Consider the following 24562-nt stretch of genomic DNA (forward strand, 5'->3'; position numbering starts at 1 on the left):
TCTTATTTACTATGGAAATATATATTGAGCATATTTTTTATATTCTTAAGATCCTTTATTTGTTCATCTATTTTATCTCTTGGCCTTATTACATATCAAGAGGCAACCGTTTAATCATTAGTAACTTACCTAAAGTAATATCCTTTATAATGTAATTTATTCTACTTTTATATTTTCTTATTTACTTTAATATGATAAAGTCCTATTAAATTTTTAAATAAATTATGAAAAAAAATCCTAAAGAACTTCTAAAATAATCTTAAAGAAATAATAAAGAAATCCTAAATTTTAAATTAAATTATAATAAATTTCTAAACAGATTCTAATTAAAATTTAATTAATTCAAACCAATCCTAGAATAATTTTAGAACCTCATTATCTATTGATTAAATTATTGATCTTACTTAAAATTTTACACACCTTTCAATTTTTTAATTAACAACAAGTACAATAATTTTGAAGAAAATTGAACTTATAAAAATAGAAGAAAAATATTATAATCTGCTCAGGTCTTAGCTAGCTTTTATCTTTGACCTTAATGTTGATCTTCCAACAGCAATAACTCCTAAATGAATTATTAACTTTCTTTCAAATTTCACATACAATGGGAGAAAATCAGACCTTATGGTACAAAACCATACACCTATCATGATTCCATTATTTTTTAGTAGATTAGAGAATAAGATTTGAAAAAAAAATTGAAAAGAGATTTTTGGACATTAATTTTATGTCATTTGGATCAATATTGAATTTTTGAGGGATTTTCAAAGTTAGTACTATTCTTAGTTGGTTTAGATTTTGAGAAATAAAAATATATTTACAAATTTGAGGATTTCTTGAGTTTTGCAGTGTATATATAGGTAAATTTTGGATAGTGTATTGATGTGCTAGTTATAAAAGTGTGCACAAATTTTAAAGTCAATTGAACAACTAGATTGAAGTATGTCAAGGTTTTTGTAGGTTGGGGTCTCAAAAATTAAAGTTTAAAGATAAGTGAGGATTTTTAAGATTTTCAACAATTTCTTGATTGGATTGAAGTGAATTATTTTTTTATGGTTATTAGATTTGATTTTCAATATTTAAATGAAATATAAAAGAAATTTACTAATTCAAAAAGGAGATATTAGTTCTGAAATTACAGCATTTAGGTTGGAATAGGACGCGGTCCAATGCCTAATTGGATTATCTTGAATTTCTTTCAATTAATAATTTTGATTGATTTCATCTTTTTTGTACATATTTCTAATTAAAACAATAAGAAAAGAGTAATTTTTGAATCAATATCAACAGTTTGATTATTACTTATTGAGGTTCCATTTTGCTATATGATTTGTTAAGAATTTGTTTAAGATCTAGGATTTGGTGTAAGATTTGGTTAGTATAAGAGTTTTCTTAGAATTTGGTTGAAAACTTGTGTAGGATTTTTCTAAGATTTAATATTTTATTAGGATTTCTTTAGAATTTTATTATAGTTTGTCTTAGAATTTTATTATAGTTTGTCTTAGGATTTGATTCAATTAGGATTTCAATTAGGATTTGATCTAAGATTTTTTAAAGATTCAACTAAGGTTTTAATTAAGATTATATTAGTATTTTAATTTTTAATTTTTTTTTTAAGATTCTTTATGTTTTTTTGTAACTTTTTTTAAATTAATTTTAATAGGTTAAAGTTTGATTGGATTATTAGGAATTATTTGAAGTTTATTTAATGTTCTATTAGACTTAGTAAAATTGTTGTTGCTTTCTTACTTACTTTCCACAACTAGGTGTCCAATGCATTCTCAAGTAAGAATACACCTAACATAACATTGATCCTTTCCAAATATCAATCCAACCTATGATATGGATTTTTAAGCACAATCTTATCTTCACTTTTATTCTAATATCAAATATATCAATTATTTATCTTTTTTATCTTATTTTTATCAATTTATGGTATTTTTTAGGTTGTTAAATACTTTTTTTAGATATTTTTATCTTATACCTAAAAAAAGATGTAGCTTTTGATCAACAAAGAACAATTTTTTTGAAGTCATAGCATTTTCATCTTCAAGCAATGAAATCAACATTAACTATTGAATGAACATTTTTCAAGCAAGTTCAATCAAGCATATCCTTAGATTCTCTTGTTCATGATATTAAGAATTATTTTTTTAATTATTATGATACTTTTAAGTTAAAGTTCAAGAATAATCTACTCTATTTTAAAGAATGATTATATATTCTAAAAAATAAGAAAAATTATTAGTTCTTCAAGCTGGTTATGATTTTTTAATAACCGGATATTTTGGATAAAACAAAACTTTGGAGCTAATATTGAAAGATTTTTAATGGCCTCAAATATAAAAAATAGTTAAAGACTTTGTACAATCATGTGATATTTGTTCAAGATCAAAAACTCATTATTAAACTTATGGATTTCTTCAACCATTACTTATACAAGAAAAATTATGGTTTTTTTTTTTTATGGATTTTATTATGGATCTTCTAGTCTCAAATTTATATGATTTTATATTTGTGATAGTAGATCATTTTATCAAGATGGCATATTTTATATCATATACAAAATCTATCACAAGTAAAAAAAACAACCAAGCTTTTTTTTAACAATATCCATCACTATTATTGATTATCTAAGGATATCATATTGGATAGAAGGATTTAATTTGTATCAAGATTTTGGACAATCCTTTTCAAAATTCTAAAAAAGAATATAAGCTATTTTTGACTTTTCATCTTTAAATCAATGAATAGACAAAGTATATAAATCAAGTTTTAGAATAATATTTAAGATGTACCATCAACTACCAAAACAATGATTGGATAATTCTTTTATTATTGAAAGAGTTTTTTATAATAATAGAATATATTTTTTTACACAACAAACATCTTTCTTTATTAATTATATTTATTATCTACAAGTTAATAATTTTGACTTTGTAAAAATTAATAATTCTATGGTAGAAGATTTGGCAAATTATATATTTGAGCTCCATACAACAATGAAGGCATAATTAAAAGAAACTAAAAAATGACAAAAGACCAATACACATGCTTATTGCAAGAAGTAACTTCAATTCTATGTTAGTAACAAGGTATGATTACTTTGTCACAATATCATGAGTAACTGCCCTTTTGACAAATTGGATTATTATAAGCTTGGATCATTTCATATTCATAAACAGATCAATCTAGTTGCTTATAAATTAAATTTATTAGAGTCTATGAAGATTCATCTCATATTCCACATGTCTCTTCTTGAGCCATATGAGATAATGAATATCTTGAAAAAAAAAATGCCACCTCTTCCTATATAAGTAGATGACAATCAAGAATTCAAGATAGAAGAAATTTTAGACTCAAGGCAATACCAAAATAAGTTCGAATTTCTTGTTTATTGGCATGGATATGATATTAGTGAATGTACATGAGAGCCTATTAAAACTCTTATAAATGTAGCAAAGAAATTTCATGCTTTTTATTGACAAAATCTATTAAAACTAAGATGAAGAATAGCAAATTTTTTCTATAAAAGTAACATGGTTTAAAAAAGATGAAACTCTACCTTTTATTTTTATTTTTAGTTTTTGTATATTTGTAGTACTAAAAAGATGAAGAATCAATAGCCAATAGATTTAACTCAAGAACTATTATTTGCTAAATTATCAAACAAGATATTGTGATTGTCACGACCTTCAAAACGATGTAATCAAAAAGAAGATTTTTAAAAATGACATATTCTTCCTTGAATGAATGGAGGAATACAACGCGTTTGATATCATGACCTTTGAAGAGACTTTTGATGTTTGATGATTTTATTAGAGGTAGAAACAATTCATGACAATGTTCATTGGTATAAAAAACTATCAATGGCTAAGAGGATCTATCAACCACATTCAAAGAGAACAAAGATTAAAATATGTGACAAATACGATTTGTTATATCTTAAATTTTTTCAACATATGATAGTTGATCTTTGTGAAACTCATCTTTAAAAGAGGGAGTAAGTTCAAGGATATGTATATTTATTCCAATAATTATCTATATGATTAGGTAGAAATAAAATAAAATAAAAAAAAGATTAATTAGATAATATTTTATATAGAATTTTTTTAGAAACTTGATAAATATGACTTTGATTTTATACGTGTTTATTGTTTGTTAGCAAGTAAGAAACTTAATTATTGAGTTAGGCACGTGTTATATATGTTGATAACAAGCTAATAATGTGGCATACATGTAACAAACTTGCCTTGCAAGTTGAGACATGTGTTTTGCAATTTGGACACATGTTGGAGGTCATATAGAACATTGCCAAATAGCTTTTAGTTAAATAATATATATAGAGGTAAGAGTAATACCTTTTTCACTCTTGTCAATGCCTTTGTAATCTTTAATCTTGTTTATGGATTTTCTAATCTTGTCTTAGGCAATAACCATTCTAATTTAACATGATACCATTTTTGAATGATTTTTTAGTTTTTTAAATAACACAAGCATTTTAATCTTTTAATTTTCTAAGATTAATGTCCTTGATAACATGGATACAAAACACAAACTATACTACAAAAGTTTCAATTGACTTTTGCTGACAAAAGCCTTTCATCCAACTAATCACTACAATATGCACAATTGGCTTGCATAAAATGGTATCCCATATTGTCGATTTGATATTACCACATCATTAAAAAATCAATTAATTCTCTTTGCTAAAAGATATAACACAACTACAAATATTGACATGTACTTTAAGTGACTCCCTCTTCTAAATCAATCTTAATACAGCAGTTACTAAGCTCTTCATTCCACATTTGGTACATAGCAAATGTGTTACTATTTCCTACATGGTATCAAAGCACTTATAGTAGGAATAGCTTGATCAAATGCCAGACAAGCAACATTATCTCAGCACTTTCTACTTGTTAGAGCAACATGCCAAAACCGCACATTAGCTATAACTATCTCTAGTGCATGAAGGAGCACATACACTAGTCTGAAAATCTCTGCAATCTCTGCCAATATTATTCTAGTAGACAAGCAGCTAGGCAGCACGGCAGCAATACATCTGCAACAGCAGTAGACAAATGGAGGTCAGGCACCATTAGTCACAGCACGGCAACAATCGACCCGCACCAGGAGCAAAGGATGAACGCCAAGACCCAAAATTGCAGCACGGTAGTACAATCGCACTTCACAAGAAGCAACAGGAACAATACGCAAAGAAGAGCTTGCAATCAAACAGCGCCAATATTGCAAGTCACGAGTCAAGACGAGAACTTCTTCATGTCAAAATCAAACAAGTTAGAGGGCGATCTCAACTTCATCGCCTGGAAGGTCCGAATAAAGTTCGCATTTATGCGAGAGAGCGTCTGGTATACGGATAACAGAACATCCTCAACCAGTACCATCGAACAAGATGGAGCGGAAGTTATCAACACCAATTCGCTGCTAACATCTGAAGCAATCGAGAAAGAAAAAATCAAAGCACTTACTATGTTCAGCTCCGTCAAAGACAACATCATCCACCACATAGCTACAAAAATAGACCCCGCAGAGTGTTGGCGTACTCTTCACAAACTTTATGAGAGCAAAAACACAGCCAGGACCGTCTACCTGTTCGACCAATTACAAGCTCTGCACTTTGAGGAATCACAATCCATGGCCGAGTACATCCGTTGCACCAGAGTACTCACCTTCCAACTCCAGGCAGCAGGTGAGGTACTCTCTACCGACCGCATCGTGCACACCACGTTACCAGTCGCATATGAACCATTCATTCAAGGGCTCATGGGCCAAGACAATCTTTCATCCTTCAAAAAGCTCTCCAGTCGGCTCCTAATCGAAGAACAATAAAGAACAATTAGGCCACGAGAACATGGAGACGCCATGATGTTTCATGGACGGGGGAGACACCTAAACAAACGACCCAGCACGGGATCCATTCCATCATACCAGCACCATGACAATGAACTCAAGCAAACTTCTGATAACATAAAGCGGAACGGTCGATGTAACAATTGTAGAGAGTGGGGGCATTGGGCACGCGAATGTCACCACCCCCGTTGGCAAAGACGAATCCAAACACGCAAACAACCAACGTACTCTGTAACCGCAGAAGATGAAAAGAAGAGCGAGCAGGAGAAACCCGACAACAAAGAACCATAATTCTTTGACGTTTCCATGCTCGCACTCAACTTGGACAGAGATGACATTGGTACTTTGAGAGCGGCGCATCAGTTCACGTCACAGGTAACCCCCACAATCTCAAAAATCTGAAAATGCCACATGCGATAACAAGTGTACGTTCCATCCCAGGAAATTGTCACCAAGTCAATGGGGAGGGCAACAGTATCATTCGTCACGCACAAGGCACACAACAGGTCCACAACGCTTTGCACGTACGAGGGGTACGCAAGAATTTACTAAGCGTTGGCATGCTAGCGGACAAAGGGTATGTGGTTTTCTTCACAAGCCAGTCATGTTGGATCGCAACCAATACTTCACCGTCAACTATATTGGCCAAGAGAATTAGAGACAATGCCAACGGACTGTACAGACTTCTCCCTCCAGGAACACCGCTGAAAAACCCATCTCATTGTCCACGACCGGAGCTGCCCCAGCCCGGTCCACCACAACTCCTCCTCACAGCCCATGACAAGACCAAACTGTGGCACCGACGCCTCGGGCACATCAATTACTGGGTGCTGCATGCTTTCTCGAAATCAGGCCAAGAACGAGGACTCCCGCACCTGCCATCAACACAAGTATTTTGCAAAGAATGCGTCCACGCAAAACAGCAAAAGACTGCCGCTCCGAAACAAAGTTCGAACCGCGCCACTCATCCCTTCCAACTCCTTCATACTGACCTTTGCGGCCCGTTCACCACACCCTCGCTCGGAGGCTCAAAGTACTCCCTCGCACTAACCGATAACTACAGCAGGCGCACCTGGACTTTCTTCCTACCCACCAAAGAAACCGCACTTAACAAATTTCAAGCTTTTAAAGCTACTGAAGAAACCCACTACCGGATAAGGGCCTTATGAACCGACCGTGGCGGGAAATTCATGTCCATGAGTTCAAGAATTTTTGCGATCAGCACGGCATTTGTCGGGATCTCACTGCACCCTACTCTCCCAACCAAAACGGAGTCGCAGAACATTAACACAAAACCATCCACGACTGCGCCAGAAACATGGCTCTATCTCGCCTCCCTCATCTCCAATCGCACCTGGCAGCTCATTCCACTCCCAGCAGGCAAATTGCCCATTTCAACAAAGTGGGTGTTTAAGACGAAAATAGCTGCTGATGGAAAATCTGAGAAGCTGAAAGCCCGCTCAGTTGCCCGGGGATTCCAGCAACGCCCGGGCATCAACTTTGAGGAAACATTCTCTCCCACCGTAAAGTGGGTAACAATACAAATCATCTCGCCATGGCATCCGCCCAGACTTGGCCGATCAAGCACCTCGACGTCAAATCGACCTACCTCAATGGATCCCTACAAGAGGAGGTTTATATGGTACAACCCGACGGCCTAAAGCACCAAGGCTGCCTTGTGTGCAAGCTTCTCAAGGCCATCTACGGCCTTAAGCAATCAGGAAGAGCTTGGTACACCAACATTGACTCCTTCCTTCACCAGCACGGATTAACCCGCAGTGAGTTGGACTACAACTTGTACTTTGCAATTTCTGCCCACGGATTATATACCATTCTCATCTTGTACGTGGATGATATACAAATCACTGGGGACGATGCCAATGCTGTCTCCTCTCTCCAAAGCGCCTTGGAAAATATCTACCAAATGTCGAATCTCGGCCGTATGCAGGTCTATGTGAGGCTGCAATTCATTTACCCCGCCAAAGGAATAGTCCTGCTACAGACACGCTATGCCGAAATCCTCCTCGACATGTTCGGCATGGCAAAGTGCAACCCCAGCACGACATCGATGGACGAAGGCCTCCAGAGCCACTCCAGAACCTAATGGAATCCGACCCTGCCAACAAAGAAGATTACAAACGGCTCGTCGGAAGCCTAATCTTCTACACAAACACGCGGCCCGATCTAGTCTATGCTATTAGCGTTCTTAGCCGCTTCATGACTAATCCGCTTCAAACCCATATAGAGGCCGCGAAGCAAGTGCTTAGATACATCCGGGGGACGATCTCCCGCGGTCTCTTCTTTCCCGCAACAACAAAGCTCACCCTAACCGGGTATATCGACTTGGATTGGAGAATGGACCTTGATGGGCGTCGCTCCACAACCGGATTCCTCTTCACGCTAGGATCCGCCCCCATCTCCTAGAAAAGCAAATCACAACCTACCGTCTCTCTCCCCACCACAGAGGCAGAGTACAGAGCACTTACCGACGCGGCCAAGAAAGCGACGTGGATCCGGACACTCCTCCGCGAGCTCAAACACAAGGATATCAGCTCGGTAAAAATCTTCTGTGACAACATAGGCACAATAAAATTAGTCAAAAATCTAGTCCTACATGCCCGCACCAAACACATCACGCTCCAACATCACTTTATCCGGAAGAAAGTAGCAGCCGGGGAAATAGATGTATCCCACATACTGACTGAAAGACAGAAAGCATATTTATTGACTAAACCGGTTGGTTGTACAAAATTCAGCAGCATTTTAGACATCATGTGCCTCTTGGATCTCGCCCAAGGCAGCCCCGAAGGACCCTAGATCAACTGTTTCTTCTTCTAAGCAAGAAAAATAAGCCAGCAGGTTCAATTCTGCCTTACCAGAACTATTGTCTCCTCAACTCTCTACTCCCAACGCCTCACCAACATCTTCCGCCAACAACGCCTCGAAGGAGGCAAGGTCCTCACGGTTGCGGCGTAACGAATCCTTCGCCCCCGAACTCGTCCTTCCTACGCTGCGCAGATACCCCGGCGTATTAAGCCTGATAAATTCTGCCGCAACCCAATCAACCGTCCCTCCTATTTCCCGGTACCATCTCTTGCTCACTCTCCTAAAACGAAACAATAGAAACAAATTTCTTGCATTCCTAATCCACATCTCCGAACAACCTCGACAGGCAACCCTGGTATCAAACACGAAGAACACACACCATCAATACCCAACACCGACACCAACCAATTCATCAATTCAAGAAACAAACGACGGACGATGATCACCATCGCCCACAAACCCAAGCAGAAGATCTACCATTATGGCAATCTCTCGATTTCATCGTACAATGACATGAGTACCAAATAGGGAGAGAAGGTCTTTTCACGGGCTCTTGTGTGAGGGAGAGTGTTGGAACTGTTCACACTAGAGCCCCTCACCGAACGAGTCTCCGCAACATGCACAGTTGGCCTGTATAAAACCGTGTCCCAAGTTGATTTGGTGCCGCCGCACCGTTAGGAGATCAATCAGTTCACTCCGCTAATACATAGGACGCAACCACAAGTAGTTGACATGTACTGAAGCGACACACCCTTCTGAGACAATCTTAATGCAGAAGTTACTAAGCCCTTCATTCCACATTTGGTAAATAGCAAATGTGTTACTATTTCCTACAGCTTCGAGTGTTCTGTTACACCACAAGCAATCGTCCTCCCTCAGCTGCACATCCCCGGGACTCGGTCGAGCTGCTGGATAGCAGATCCCTGCCTCCCAACGACTTGCGACAGTCACCTCGAACCCACTCTCCAGAAATCTCCTCTCTATCAACTCGTATCGTAATGAGTCGATGATTGTTTAAAAAAGCTGCTACTACAACTACGCTCTTCCAATACTCACAAGCGGCCTGCAAAAATATTTCCACAAGGATATCAAACATAAATTGTAGAATTTTCTCAAAATCGCGAATCTCGAAACCAACATACTGTAACAATGGAAAATTAATTCCACCATATCTCCAAGCAAACTGCTCCCCAAACCAAATCCAGTGTGTTGGCGAAGACGCTGTTTTCACACTCACGCAACAAGAAAAATTTGAACAAGATGATATAATTCTGAACCATCGGCTATGAAGTCAAAATTGGCAAGCAAATCAAGTTTAATTCAGCTCAACAACTCTACGGTATGATCCGTCGGCCGTCAAGAACACACCATACGACCACACCCCACCAACACGTAATTGACTTCCTAAAAGTTAAGTTAATTCAGTGTTGGGTAGGTTTAGGGGTGGGAGCTTGGGCCGAAACACAGAGGAACTGGCGCGCTCTTACACGGAGTTGGGAGTTGAGTCGGGACTAGCCACCGCGATTATGTCCTTCAATGAATTTCAGCTCGACTTTCACTGCTCTTCACAAGTTCATCAAAAAGTTTTGGCGAGATCGTGGGGAAGGAAGTCTTGTTGAATTCCAGAAACGTAGTAGAAATCGCATGAGGGGCGCTGTCAGGTGATCTTTTCTTGTGATCGCATGTTACATCTCAGTGAGCTGAAGCCAGCTTTTGGAGTGCGAGTTGACCTAGTCTGGATTGAGAACTTTGTCGTCGCTGCTGATGTGCTACCCAACAGAGTACTGTCAAGATCTTCCTCAACAATGCTCCAGCCTGACTCGTGATAGATAAGAAATGTTGGAGTTACTTCTTGTGTTATTTTCTGGAGTTATTTCTTGTGTGTTTTACAGTGTTTCTGGAGTTTTTTGTTCTGGGGTAGAACCATCTGATTTAGATTTTGATTTAGGTCTTCGATGTGGATATTCAATCATGGGTTACACTTGTATGTAGTGTATCTCTTTGACATATAGCTCTGTAATTACCAATCAGGGTTAAGATTGTCCATCAATTCTCAGTTGCGGTGCCTATGCCAGTATGCGTGTATTAATGAGGCCTCTTAAACAACAGATCATTGTTGTCTAAGGGATAACGTTCAGGAGTATTTTTCTTCTTTTCCTTCTTCTTTTTATTTATTCATTTGTTTAAGGGGTTGCCTACAACTTGAGACAAATCCCTGTAATCCAGCATGTGGCAGTGTAGTCCTGGATTGTGACAACAAGGGCATGCATTCTGAATCTAACATGTAGATTTCGTCGCTCTGGGCAGACTTGGAAGAGTTACCTGAAACGACGTAGGTTTGTAGCAGGTTCATGATTTAGAAATGAATTAGGTAATGGCGATTTGGTCCACTTATCTTTATTACATTGGCTCAAATGGGAGATTTCGTCAATGATCCTGTAGTGGATGCTGCTTGCTGTGTAAGATAACATATAACTTAATTTTGACCCTTGATAACAACTGTGTTTCGTTCGCTATCAGGTTAACATTCAGCAAAGCTTGGTTCACAAAGTCTGCAACTCCTCCTCAGTTACTCCAGAAGCAAACAGAACCATAATATGGCAAAGTACATGAGGTTGACTTCCAGTAAAAGGCATGGGGTTAAGCGAGGACAAGAAGTACTGATTTAAGAGAAAACTTTAACGTGCATGAAATGGGTAGTTTTGGTTAAGTCATTGATGACGTGTCGTAGAATGTCATGTCGAACAGCAAGGAAACTTACTCTTCAAAAATTCTATGCGAGTGCCCATTTTCCGCCTCATCTGCACCTGAATTAGAATCTAGCAGATGCTAGACGTTGGCTGCCGGAACTAGAATCTAGGCAATATTTAAAGCTTCCATTGTCATGGATTCGTGCAATATCCATGACGTTTCGCAAGTTTCTCTTTTAGAAGTGTAAGTTACGAACTTACCACCAACCCATCATCCATACTTTGATGTTGCATTTGCATGAAAACTGGAACTCACAAGCCAATGTGAACCTGCCAAGAGCAAACAACTCTCCAGAAAATGTTAGATCTTTGATGACGGAGGGTGCTGTGAGATGAATCCTGCTCTCGCTTTCGTCACTGCAACAGCATCACGCATTCCCGTAACCTTGCTGCAATCTAACCTTTCTCCACGATTACGCCGACTCCAAGTCTTTCAGAGACCTCCTTTCTATACACCGTACATCCCAACAGCGTAACAGCCATTACATTCAACAAACACCCCTCATGGCGGTTCCCAAACACCTGCTCATCGTAAGTTTCGGGGGCACAACCAATGTTAGAACGGGAGAGCACTGCAAACTTGAGGGGGACCGTCGTATCAGTGTCAGTTGGCAGCACAATCCTACCCATCTTCGCAGGCGGCGAAGTTTTCGACAAAATCTCAAAGACCGAATGAAACTTACTACCATATACTGGAACCTGACTCTGGTCCTCGCCTACGATCTCGTCAAGTAGGTTTTTGACCCTTCGGACCCTCAGCAATGCAACGGTGGTAAAGAAATGGAGCGTCCCTGGCGCAAGTCTCAACAAGCAATGACCCTGATGGGCTTGAAGGCTGTCGATATTTGTCAGTCTCCAACGGGCTAAGCAGGTGACGACCGATGGCAATCTGTCTGGCATGTCCATCCGGATCAACAATGACCCATTCATCCACCAGCGACCAAAGCCCCAGGTGGACCATACATGAACCCGAAAAGATCAAAATACACCACACTAATCTCCCAGCCAGCCCAGGACCAACTTGGCGTAACCAACCCTTTCTCACGACGGCGGTTATGCACCGGTACATTTAGAGCTGGTTGCCACAGCATAGCATCTTCGAGCACGGACGCCGGCACACCAAACAAAAATGCTGTGTTCGGATTCAAGGGAGTGATTTCTATATCGCGTGAAAACACGGTTATGATGGCGAAGATAGCATTGTAGATGTCAGATACATGTGAGAGCTGCCGTTGGGTGTATTCCTCCAGTACCTGCATGAAGACTTTGGCATTGGCTTGGTATCGATTCTGTTGATCCTTCTGATTTCTGATTGAGTGCAGCGCGGTATATCCAAGGCCATGGGGTTTTCCTGGATACATTGCCGTGTCCTTGCTTCTCTCAACGATTGTGTCCTCGGAGAATACATCGCGTTGACATTCGAAGAACAGCTGCTCATTTGTGAAGAACAGTCCCCGTCGTGATAGTACACACTTCTGAAACGTCCATCCACGCATGTTCCACTTTGACGCAGCCATTGTCTCGATCATCATCCTGAGCGGGACGGCCAGCGAGAGCGACTGGATTCTCTCAATACGTTGTAGCTCCTGACGTGACCCCGGCTCTAGCCCCGGGAGCGGAGCATCCGCTGAGTCTCCGCCGACAGAAAATACGGTCAGCATTGCGGCACCATAGATTGTGGCCATCCCCACAATCTGGGCCTTTCTGTTGACACAATCATCTTGGACAATACACAATGCGTCAACCCACAAATACCTTTCCTTCAGCTCCCTCAAGTCCTTGATAGCATCGAGGATGGTTCTCGGCAACGCCATCCTCTTAAGACTGCCCCTATGACATCGCTGATCCACATTCTTTAGGACTGTTTTGTAACCCGTGTTGATTGTTCCACACATATAACTAAGCGCTACATATCTGCAATTCTGGGACGCCTCAAAAACCGCCATTTGGGCCTCATCAATCATCCTGGTGCCCTGTGGCAACTGCTCGGTGACATTCTCCCAGACGTTCGCACAAGTCGGTCCATGTTCCATCTCACAAATGCCCATCCACTCCTTAAACAGTTTGAAGTTAACCACTGCCCCTACCCTACGTCCATGATACTCGCGTTCACGTCAAAAACCTAGCCGCATCATCTTCCATCATCTGCAGCTCCATTGTAAGGCCTGTCTTCTCTTTCATTACCGTTCTATAGATCGCAATCGGCCGGTCGGCACAGACTTGAATGCGATGAGTGCATGAAGTGGGCACAGAGTGTGAAGAATCTGCCCAGCCGCTCGGCCCAACAGCCAGCTTAACACACACCAATGTAAGGTCTTCAGTTGTGTGGCGATCGAGAAGTCAACTGCGGGAGATCAAGAGTGAGATCAAGCCAGAGGCCGCAAATGTGCTTCTTCGAGAGGATTGCGGCAAGAGCACCAAGGGTGATGGAGTGACGCCCACTCTCGACGCCCTCGCGCAACATCTGGTCCAAGTCCAGGGCATTACAGATTTTGCAAAGCGCCGAGTCGGCCAGGACTGGAGCGCTGTTTTCGTCTAGAAACATTGCCATGGCCTTTCAGTGTAACTTGCAAATAGCTGAGCTCATCTGATGGTGAAGTTACATACGCATGGATGGCGTGGGAACAGATCCCTGAAATGCGTGGCAGGCTGGACCTCTTTTGATAAGTACGACGAAGCCGCAATCTGATGTCTGCACAATGTTGTGTACATTGAGACAAAATCTGCAAAACACCACCTGGTCATCTGTAAGGTCATATTTACAATGGGATTAAACCAATACTTGGACTAACCATCTCGATATCAGTCTTGAATTACAATACAATCACCTACCAGACAAGGAAAACAAGGAAAGAACAAGAGCAAAAACTAGCAAGAAAAATTCACGCCATCCCAACGCTCCAATATATGTCCAACACCCAAACGTAAGTGCAATATTTGATTCTCCTAATTTCTATGCACCGTTCTTCTTAATTCATTGCGGGCACATAGAGAAAGTACTTTTAAACAACATTTGAGAAAGAAAACGTGCACGTGAGGGCAAGACTCGCAGTTTAGATGATGACAAGCTTTTGAAAGCGAGCTTTCAATGAGTACGATGGAGCAGCTTTCGATGTAATGAACTCATGCAAATCGAGCTTTGGAGATGTTCTCACCAGCAGTAGCATAACCTTCGACTTGAACCAACGAAGTATCAATTCTAGAGACAGATCTGAACCAATTGGTCAGACAAAAAGCATTAGACCTAACCCAGATTTCGGTAAAAAATCTGACATTTCCCCGAATGGTCTCTTCGTTTTTATATCAAAACATATATATCATAAATGTAAACATCAAATTCGGATGAGTGTTAATACGAAGAGCTATCACTGAGGATCTTCTGCGTGCATCTGATAAAGATTCACTCCGTCAATGATTTCTAAGCCATTTCTAACTATCAGACGTACTTTGGTAGGTCACACACGGGATTATTGTAAGAAATATGCAAAGCATAGATTGATTGCATTCAACGAGAAGGCACGAATTCTATAAATCAAGAAGAATAGGAAAGCAAGGCACTGACTACTTGCAGGAGTGGCATCACCAATGATGGCCAAAGCGGACGGTGTTAACGTCTTCCTCATCAAGTTGGCAGAGCATGTGCAGGTGGAGAGAAGATTCTTCTCCAAATAGATTGCATTGATTCAAGCTGTGCGTGATAGTGACCAATTAAGTAACCAAAAGCCACAATGTAATGTAAGCTCAATGAGGTTCACCTTCCATGATGCAATCTTCGACTTCACTTCCTTAACGACGCAGTGAGGTGCAAGCTCCACCGATTGACTCCCCTCCTTCACACGGGGTACCTGCAGACAGAAGCTACTAAATCAACCACTTGTATTTGCAACAGTTCCAAAATATGCAGCACATGTCGCACCTCCAAGTAAGCCTATAAACTTGGAACAAACTACCTCCCTAGGCGTTGAATCTTCAGAAGCTGGACTCCGGATTTTCATATTGCATGCAACCAAAGCACACTAAATTACGAAAATACTCCCTGTAAAGTTTCAGAAAATGCATGATATCACAAGGTTTACTTTACAAACTTGCCTGCCAGAGACTGCATAAACTTCACTCCTACCTTTTCCTCAAAGAAAGAGACCGACACAGCATACGTCGCCAGGCAAACTGAAAAGCGTGTGCATAAATGACATGACCCACTAGAGCAGCACAGTCCTCTCAGCTCACAGTTCTGCAACACATCGAGAGACAGAACAATTAGGTCTTGGTCCAGTTCCAAGTCGAAATCGAAAACGCTTCATAATTTGAACAACTACGCTGCAATCTCTAAGTAAAACGGCCTTTCAACTGAAACAGTGAATCTTCAATCCCACTATTCCAAAGAGACGTCGCAAACTTCCGAACTCTAGAGAGGGAAAATCCTTGAAGCTCATCTCCCACCTGAGCGATTACAACTTGCAGTCGCGATGGCTACAGAAAACGACCCGGCTCACACTGCTAATCGAGTTCTAAATTTCAAGTGCGTTTGTGCGTCTTAAACCCCAAAACTTGGAACCAAGAGCACCTCACTGCATTTCCTAAACCCGAAATTCGAAAATTCCAAAACCGACGTCGGAGTGGTGACATGTTTCCAGCTCCGAACCACATGCATCAAGTCCAAATTGCTTCTCAGGTCGCGTCGAGGTGTCGACGAGCAAGCTGAAGACTGTTCCTCACAAATGGGCAGCTCTTCCAATCTGCCGCAGCAAGTCCCGGTTTGTAACCACTTGTCAACAGAGTTTGAATTAGTCACGAAATTCGGTCTCGGGGGAGATGTTGCACTGCTATTTATGATATTGGATGTAATCCATCACTGAAGCCCAGAGAACAAAACATCATCATTTGAACAATTTTCATTCCATTAATATTCTGCAGGTGAAAGTGTGCGAAAAAACTTACACTGACAAGACATGGATGCTTCACATTACACATGCAATATTCACATCAACAGATCTACGTTATTCAGTGTCTAGAATAATGATAATGATAAGAAGTTTTTAAGTCTCATATGAATTATCTTAATCCTGATGACTTTTTCTAGATTCTCATTACTTCCAAAGATATACACTAAATATCATTTGTAGGCCCTGCAATGGCAATTTTTATGACATATTTCACATGATTTGTGTGCATAATATTACAAAAGCATGGATTTAATATAAATTATTAAATAAAATTAGCCTTTTTTCAAAACTTCTGTGCTTGTCACTAAATCCCAATTGTCAAGTCTTTGAATTGTCAGAAGAAGAGAGAAGAGAAAAAAAATAATAATTTAAATTTAAAAAAAAAAAAAAAAAAAAAAAAAAAAAAATGTGTTAGAAGAAACACTTAGAATGTTTTTAGAAGGTTTGGGAATTTATCTTAGAAATTTCTTATTGAACATTTTTAAAGTTTATTTTTAGATATTTCTAAAATTTTACAATTTATTTCAAGTAATGTTTCAAAGAATATTACATAATACTTTCAAATATTATTAAAATATATTTGATATTTTACATTTCTTAGTCAAGTTGAACATATTGTTCTAAGATCACTATGATAAAGAAAAAATCACTAGACTTATTGAAAACAAAAAAACTAAACAAGACCTTGGTTGAATAAGAAAATGATGTTTTAAACTAATATGAATTGAATTTCAAATGTATAAATAAGTCTTAATATTAGAATAAATATTAAATCATTAAAACTATAATTATATAAGTTACAACTTGGATTTGAACTAAGATCATAAAAATGTAAAACTTTAAAAACTAATAGATTATAAGCGAATGAAAGAAAAATGAACTATGTCCATTATAGGTGAAGTGTATTTGAATTTCATTCAATATGTTGGGATTTACTAGTGAAAGTGGTTTTAAAGGATGTTTCCTATATTATCAACTGTATTATTTGTATGTTTTATTGCATTTCAGTAATTGCATTCTACTGTATCATAAGCTACAACAACTCATGTTTGTAGGATTACTACTGACTTAAATTTTGGCATACAAACCTTGATTTGCAACAAGAATGTGTGACTATGTTTCTAATTGCTTAGGAGGCAGCTTTACTAGATAGGGCTTAAGACAAGGCTCCACTTAAAATTGGAAAAACTTCAAGAAGACATTGAAAAATAAAAATGCCTACTATGGACTATTATGTTAGAGCAATAAACACATTTCTTGTTATTTGAATGGGGAATGAAAGTTTGTCGCTTTGCATTAATCGTACTTGACCTGAGGCTTGGTGTTTACATGTATTTGATGCTACTAATCCAGTTGCCTACAAAAGTAACAGCCACCAAATCCTAACGAGGCGGGGCGATACAACAACATAATTGCTGCGATGGAGACTGGCATAGGTCAAATGGTATTGACCTCTTCGACCTTTTTCTCTAATTGTATAGTCTAGCTGGCATTAATAGTTTAGGTAGCAGGTGATCCAGAGAAAATCCTAGATGGCTGGGATGACTGATGTGTAAATCTTGTTAACACTCTCCCTCACATTAGTCCGTAATTGTTGCCTTTTCCACAAGAGTGGCACTCTCCCTCACATTAGTCCGTAATTGTTGCCTTATCCACAAGAGTGGCACTCTCCCTGTTTTATTTTTTTCTATCTTTTTCCGAAAATCAATCATGTTGTTGCAAGGTGATATTGAGAGATTGTCGACTCAGAGGTTATTGCGTCTTGCGTTATGAGCAATTGTTGAAGTATGTCGACGCTTTGTTGTGTCTTGGTTTGATTTTCTTAAGAAGGCGCTCTTCGGTGATTTGCTTGCTCCGAAGTCAGTTCATCTATTGGTGCTTGGACTTCTCAATTGCATGATTTGTGAATTCATATGGCCAAAAGTGAGTCATCTAGCTAATTTGAAACTGCTTCTTTGGGTGAGGTGCATGAATAAATGCTAGCGCAAGAAGATCGAGATGACTCAGAGATGACTCAGAATAAGAGAGGTCAGAGCCACCGAATCCTATGAGGTGGGGCGATGCAACTACAACCTAGTTGCTGCAATAGAGACTGCCGCGGACCACTTGGACCTTTTTCTTTGACTAAATAGTCTAGCTAGCGTTAATAACTTAGGTGGCAAGTGACCCAAAGATAATCCTAGGTGGCTGGGATGACTGATGTGTAAATCCCACCAACATATTCACCAAGAGTGCCCGCATCCTGCACACCCTTCTAACTCCAGTAACCGGATGGCGTGTAGGATGTGTATGTCCACTATTGGAAAATGCAAAACCTATCGAACCACAAATGCTAAACCACATTTTAACCAGGGCAGCGAACTGCTTCTATATGCACATGGCTTCTAAAAACTTAAGAAAGAAGAAGGCATTTTCACCAAAAGACATTGAATAAGTTGCCTAGATTAGCACCCACCTCAATGACAGAGTCCTGGCATGACCTGGAAAACATCTGAATAATGTCTGATTGTTTGCTTCTTAATATTGCATATGCCACATTCCTGCTGGCTTCATAAAAACCAACTCCAATGACGTACGTGCTGTCACAGCAGCATTCCAGACAACCGAGCAACCAGCTGGGAACTGAATTGCTCATACGAAGGATCTGAAGGAAATATATCCCCACCTCAAGTTACCGTGCACTGGATTACTCACTGAAAGACAAGTGCAATATCCGGGAACTGGAAAATGCTCCATATAGCAAAACCAACAATTTAAAACAGTTTTTTTTTAATCTAACTCAACGTAAGTGCTTACAGAATCAACTAGGTGTGAACTTGCCTACTACACCGAATTGAATTGATTCCTTGTGGAACGGACACTGAAGCATGAAGATTCTCTGTTTATGCATTAGCATTTCAAGGACGTCTATTACCGTTGATTAGCCTCAGAATTGGCAATGTTAATAATGGCGTTGATTAACCTTAAAAGTGACATTGTTAACATTGGCATTGTTAATATTGGCCATGAGAATACCATCAAACATATCCTCTCGAATATCTGCCCACAGTTTGCTCTGCTTCTCCAACCAGGAGGGAAGATGCTCGTCTTGAACTAGTTTCAACGCGCTACCATCTCTTGATCGAATCCTATCATCCTGAAGTACAATCGTCAAGCCTTCCCACCAGGCTTCCCACGCTGGGCCAGTTGTGGGCACAATCCCTATCACCTGCAATCCTTTCGTCTGCACAAACTCTGGCCTATTCCATTCGTTTGCCTCAGTTTTAGGTAGACCAGCCGCTATATACGCCACTGCTGCAGTTCGATTTGCAAATTGTATAGCGTCAAGTATCTCTATGTTCCACTTATGAAGAGCCCATTTTCCAATACTTCTGTTGGCATCCCAACTGCCCTTTAACAAATCGATTATTGCTCCAAAAGATACCGCAATCAATAAGAGTAGTTGACCAGTTTTTCCCATATGCGGGGTCCCCAATACCACGACAGCTGAGTGAACCAACATAGCCACGCACACAGAAAACAAAGGAAGAGCGCTCTTGAATCCAGTCTCTCGCACTTCCCTTTGCAGTAGACTCTGAATGTCATCCTCATCCCCTTGCAACACACAGAAATCATTTGGTGCATCACTCAGCTGTACCAGAGAGTCTCCGGGAGGGGACCCTCCAGCAGCTTTCCCGACGTTGAACTCAAATTTTCGCAGTCGAATAAAATAAGCCAACAAGGCGTTAAGAATCATGCCTGTAACTACAACGGACAAGGCGAACCATTCCTGGCACCGCACATTCAGTGTGACCACCAGAAGAGAAACTATTGTAGCGATAATACTTAAGAGAGCACCTACATCCTCTGAAACCTCCACCACCTCACCTTCCCTTCCAACAGGAGTCCCAATCTTCGCCCTGACAACAAATGTCGGTCTCTTAGCATTTCGTCCATACTTCGAATCTCTTGCATCGGGGATATTCCTGCCTAGCCTCAAAAGTTCTGACACCAAGGCCTCTCCCACACTACCCTGGACCTTGAGACTCGTCCCGGATTGTAGACCAATGTAGGCAGCCTTACCACTGGCCCTCAACCTGAAAAGCTCTAACATCGACCCACCTCCGCTAGCGCGATGTCCAGTCAAAACCCGTGCGGGCCACCAATCGATGCACGTTAGCACCGCCTGAGCAAGCCCCACACTCCCCGATGTCATGTAGGCATTTAAGTATGGTAATCGTCCGCTGACCAGACAAGTATACGGAAGTGCTCCTTCAGATGCAGTTTTTCCCACCAACACGACCATACCCGCAAAATCTAGACTGGGCAAAAAATCTAGATTGCATAATCGGCTAAGCTTGTTGAACAATTCGGCGATGCCCATTGTTGAAAACACCTGTATTCAAATTGTCAGAGAAGAATACGAGGAGTGAGAACTACACTCTAAAGACCGCAAGCAGTAATTGCAGTAGTCTGCGAACATGTACTCTACTCCTGGCAGATTTCTGACATGAGCAAGCGTCCACTTATCCAAAAAGCTACATGGTATACCGAGAAATAAAAACGTAAGATTTCAGTTACAAATAATTTGGTTCTGAACACTAGGAATGACGAGTTTCTGTTTCATCGTTATATCGTACCTGCAACTGTGCCTTTGGAGTACCAAAAATTCAACAAAAATGTAACTGCATTTTCCAAGCTTCATACCCCAAAAGGACTCGCCAAGAAGCAAAGAAAGAGAGCAAGGCACGACTACAGATGGAATAGATTTATCAGCAGCAGTGGGCGTGCACTTTAGGGATCAATACAGCAGAAGCACACCCTCACATCCTAAATCTGACAGGCTAAAAGGAAACCCAGAAGACAAGAAATTTCAAGGACAGCCATTCCCAACAACGTACTCATGGACTTTCATAAACAGTACTTGAAGAAGAGATTCGAAGCCCTTCGTTGCTGTCCATACGGTGCTCCTAAACTTTTACGTTTCCAATGTGTTCAGTAGACAAACTCCTCATTTTGGTCCCCTGAAGAGCCCCCGAAGCATCTGCGGGCTGACCACTTTTCAGCTGACCCCAGCTCAGAATCCCCCTACTTGCTCGGCTGTTTCGGGCACCATGGCTTCGATGACCCAACTCTGTCGATTGTGACAGATCCACACAAGTCCAATGAACTCAACAAAGATTGAGAAGGATCTTCTCAAACAGACCAGATACACTTAAAAGAGATGGACTTACCGACAATGCAGCGAAGATCTCTTGGGGTACAAACTGATTAGACTCCTTCAGCAACAAGTAACCTGACAAGCTCCAACGAAGCAACCAAATTGAAGGAAAACACGAAAACCAACTCAACTCCACGCGATCAGATCGAAGTCGCGAAGGGAGCTGGGACTCAATAGCAGCCGTTTCGTTCCGTGTCGTGTCGTGCCATCCACTGCGGAAGTGCAGACAGCAAGATCCACGCGGGGGGGGGGGGGGGGGGGGGGGGGCAGGAGAACCTCTGCGGATGATGCGGTAAATCATAGCACAGACTCCGGCCACCCACAAGTCCCCCCTTCCCCTTGTGATCCAACATCAATGTTTACCACTTTTAAGCTATTGTTTTAAACAGAAATATCTTATAGTTTAAAATATTCTTTTTGAATTAAAATTATAATGATTTTCTATTTTTTGAATTTTACTATTATCTGGAATTTGGTCATTGTCCAGAAAAAGTCTTCACTTTACAACACCCCATGATAGAATGGCTTAATAAGTATGCTTAAGTTCGGTAGCACAAGATATATGTACTGCAGATTGAGCTGGGACAGGTTGAGAAAGTTTTTGTAGGCTTGCAATATTACTCATATTACAATTTATGATTTTTTTATTTTTTTAAAAAACATTGGCACAAATTTTTAAAAATTCATTGCAAGGGGAATAAATACAAAATGTTTGGCTTAGATGGGACTTAAAAATCATGGCTAGACATTGATTCAATATAAGAACCAAAACATAAAAATACAACCTTCACTTATAAGGAAACTACTCTAGCATGGGCTCTAGGTTTGTTTGAATGCTACGGTGAGTTCTTACTAAAAATATGTTGAGAAGTTTGTTGTTGGTCCAAGAAAGTACAAAGCTTCTTGTTATAGAGATCTTTATTGCTTATGTATGTCTTGGTTAGTTTCTATTCTCCCCTTAGTACTTGTTTGTACTAAATTATTACTTGAATCCTTCACTTGTACATAATCTGATCTACCTCATTTTAAACTTATTAACTCAATATAAAATCAATGGAATAATTTGAGACATTTTGCAATAGATTATGTATCTCATTTCACTTTTGTATTCCAATTCTCAAATTAATTACTGACTTGGATTATTTGTAGCAAGTAAATATCTTATGTTAACTTTTAGGTCAATGCTCTTTCGATTCTATATCCAATTATTCTTTTGTACATATCTCCTAAAATAAATGTTTCAATATCTTAAAATTTTGTAATTATATTTTTAACTTAAAAATACAACTATATTTTAATTTTCATAATTATAATATTAATAGATACTAAGTTCTAATTTTTCAAAGTTGTTGCCCTTAACTTGCAAACTACCAAATCTACTTTACATTAGTACTTCATTTTTCCTTGACTTACAAACTATTAGAACTAATAGATGTAATAAGTTTAGCACTTCATTTTTCCTTGACTTATAAACTACTAGAATTAATAGATTTAATAAGTTTTTGTCCTAAAACTTTATACAAGTGGATATACTTGTCTTAAATATTGTATCAAAAGCTTATTCTATTCAAAGACTCCAATGAATCACATAGATTTCAATCCAAGATCCAAAAAATTTTGTCTTTATAAACCAAATAAGACAATACAATTACATCTTTAGGTGCCTTTCTTCACTTTCCTAAGTCACCTTAGTACTTCCAAATAATGTCTTTTAGATATCTTTGAGATGTCATTAACATGTTTCTATCTATCTCTTTTCATTCCTTAAATTTTTATTTAATAATAAATTTGATTACATGAGAAGCTCCCACTTGCAGTTCAATAAAAAGCCACTATATGCAATTCAATCACAAGCTACCATATATGGTCAAATTATAAGCTATCACTTATTATCTATCCTATCTTTATCTTAATCTTTACTATCAAATCTTCTTAGTTATTAGTCTAATAGTCAATCTTGTACTAATGCAAAGAAGTATATAAACTAAAAAAAATATACTAACAATAATCTAATTGTATATTAAATGTAGCAGGGTATAAATAAGATAATTGTATAGATAGTTAGAATCATAGAGGTTTCTAGAATTGGGATTAGATTAGTAGATCAGGTAGGATCTATTGTAGAATATTCTAAAAAAGACTTAGGACAGTTATCTAGATGGGATTTATCATAAAATCTTCTAAAAAAAGAGTTTAAGGTAGTTAGCTAGGTAAAATCCACCACCTAAGAACATTCTAGAAAGTCCATGGTGATAAGATAAGATATAAATAGGACTAACTAAGTCCTTTTGGGGCATCTAATTAGGTATGGCTTTAGACCCTTTCTCTTAGTAAAATTTGGTTTTGTATCTTTTTGTTTAATTCAGTTCTATTTTGTTTCTATTTACTTAGTTTTATCTTTCATGTCCTATTTCATTTAGTTTTGTTCAGATTTTTTCTAGTTTGTTTTGTCCTATTTTGTGATGAAGCTTTACATTATTGTAGATTAGAAGAGTCTTGGATTTATGAGTTAATCTGGTCTTATTTTATTGGTATCAGAGTGGATGTTAGACTGTTTACTTTTAGTAGCATATCAATAGTTATCATCTAATCAAAGGTCAGTTATTGTGGATACATTATATACTATGTTGAGGCTAATACAAGCTACTCTTAAAAAATCAATTAAGAAGTGAAAAGACATTACAATAGTAGAGTCCAAGAGAGAAATTATAATATAGGAGATATGACAGAGCAATTTCAGATGGAGGCTTCAATACAACACCTCTTAGGCTAGATAACTACTTTAAAAAGACAAATAGAAGCTTCAAGGACAAGATAATTGACATGTGCTAGGCTGAAATTGAGTAAGCTTAGTACATACTCTAAAACTTCAAGATAAGAAGATGTATGTCAATGGCTCTTCAACATGCAACAATACCTCCAACTATTTGAGGCAAATACCACTGAAAGAATTATGTATGCAACTAGTT

General features: G+C 38.9%; 3 protein-coding genes across 35 annotated transcripts; all 3 read right to left on the reverse strand.

Annotated features, from left to right (window-relative positions):
• Nucleotides 1-4637: 4637 nt before the first annotated feature.
• On the reverse strand, nucleotides 4638-13498 carry LOC112290379 (uncharacterized). 29 transcript variants are annotated; one of them, XM_090255108.1, is made up of 8 exons: nucleotides 10188-13498; nucleotides 9178-9763; nucleotides 8751-8884; nucleotides 8361-8441; nucleotides 7705-7990; nucleotides 5694-5835; nucleotides 5320-5455; nucleotides 4638-5065 (listed from the first exon to the last, which is right to left on the reverse strand). In XM_090255108.1, the coding sequence occupies exon 1, from the start codon at nucleotides 13496-13498 to the stop codon at nucleotides 12377-12379; it is 1122 nt and encodes a 373-aa protein (XP_090111234.1). In that variant the 3' UTR covers nucleotides 4638-5065; nucleotides 5320-5455; nucleotides 5694-5835; nucleotides 7705-7990; nucleotides 8361-8441; nucleotides 8751-8884; nucleotides 9178-9763; nucleotides 10188-12376. The 29 variants fall into 29 exon arrangements, 27 of the variants coding, with proteins under 27 accessions (XP_090111234.1, XP_090111231.1, XP_090111237.1 ...); XM_090255105.1 differs by having other exon boundaries at nucleotides 6103-7990; XM_090255111.1 differs by lacking the exon at nucleotides 5320-5455.
• A 435-nt stretch (nucleotides 13499-13933) lies between these two features.
• On the reverse strand, nucleotides 13934-19028 carry LOC112290378 (uncharacterized). Its single transcript, XM_073538347.2, has 7 exons — nucleotides 18849-19028; nucleotides 18644-18708; nucleotides 16015-16186; nucleotides 15891-15920; nucleotides 15571-15681; nucleotides 15206-15295; nucleotides 13934-14173 (listed from the first exon to the last, which is right to left on the reverse strand). The coding sequence occupies exons 1-7, from the start codon at nucleotides 19026-19028 to the stop codon at nucleotides 13934-13936; spliced, it is 888 nt and encodes a 295-aa protein (XP_073394448.1).
• A 75-nt stretch (nucleotides 19029-19103) lies between these two features.
• LOC112290783 (uncharacterized) lies at nucleotides 19104-21926 on the reverse strand. 5 transcript variants are annotated; one of them, XM_090255119.1, is made up of 3 exons: nucleotides 21607-21921; nucleotides 21274-21416; nucleotides 19104-20768 (listed from the first exon to the last, which is right to left on the reverse strand). In XM_090255119.1, the coding sequence occupies exon 3, from the start codon at nucleotides 20754-20756 to the stop codon at nucleotides 19335-19337; it is 1422 nt and encodes a 473-aa protein (XP_090111245.1). In that variant the 5' UTR covers nucleotides 20757-20768; nucleotides 21274-21416; nucleotides 21607-21921; the 3' UTR covers nucleotides 19104-19334. The 5 variants fall into 5 exon arrangements, with proteins under 5 accessions (XP_090111245.1, XP_090111242.1, XP_090111244.1 ...); XM_090255116.1 differs by having other exon boundaries at nucleotides 21274-21506; nucleotides 21607-21840; XM_090255118.1 differs by having other exon boundaries at nucleotides 21297-21506; nucleotides 21607-21749.
• Between the last annotated feature and the right edge of the window lie 2636 nt (nucleotides 21927-24562).

Source organism: Physcomitrium patens, chromosome 13, assembly GCF_059467195.1.
Source record: "Physcomitrium patens ecotype Gransden chromosome 13, ASM5946719v1, whole genome shotgun sequence".
Classification (NCBI taxonomy): Eukaryota; Viridiplantae; Streptophyta; class Bryopsida; order Funariales; family Funariaceae; genus Physcomitrium; species Physcomitrium patens.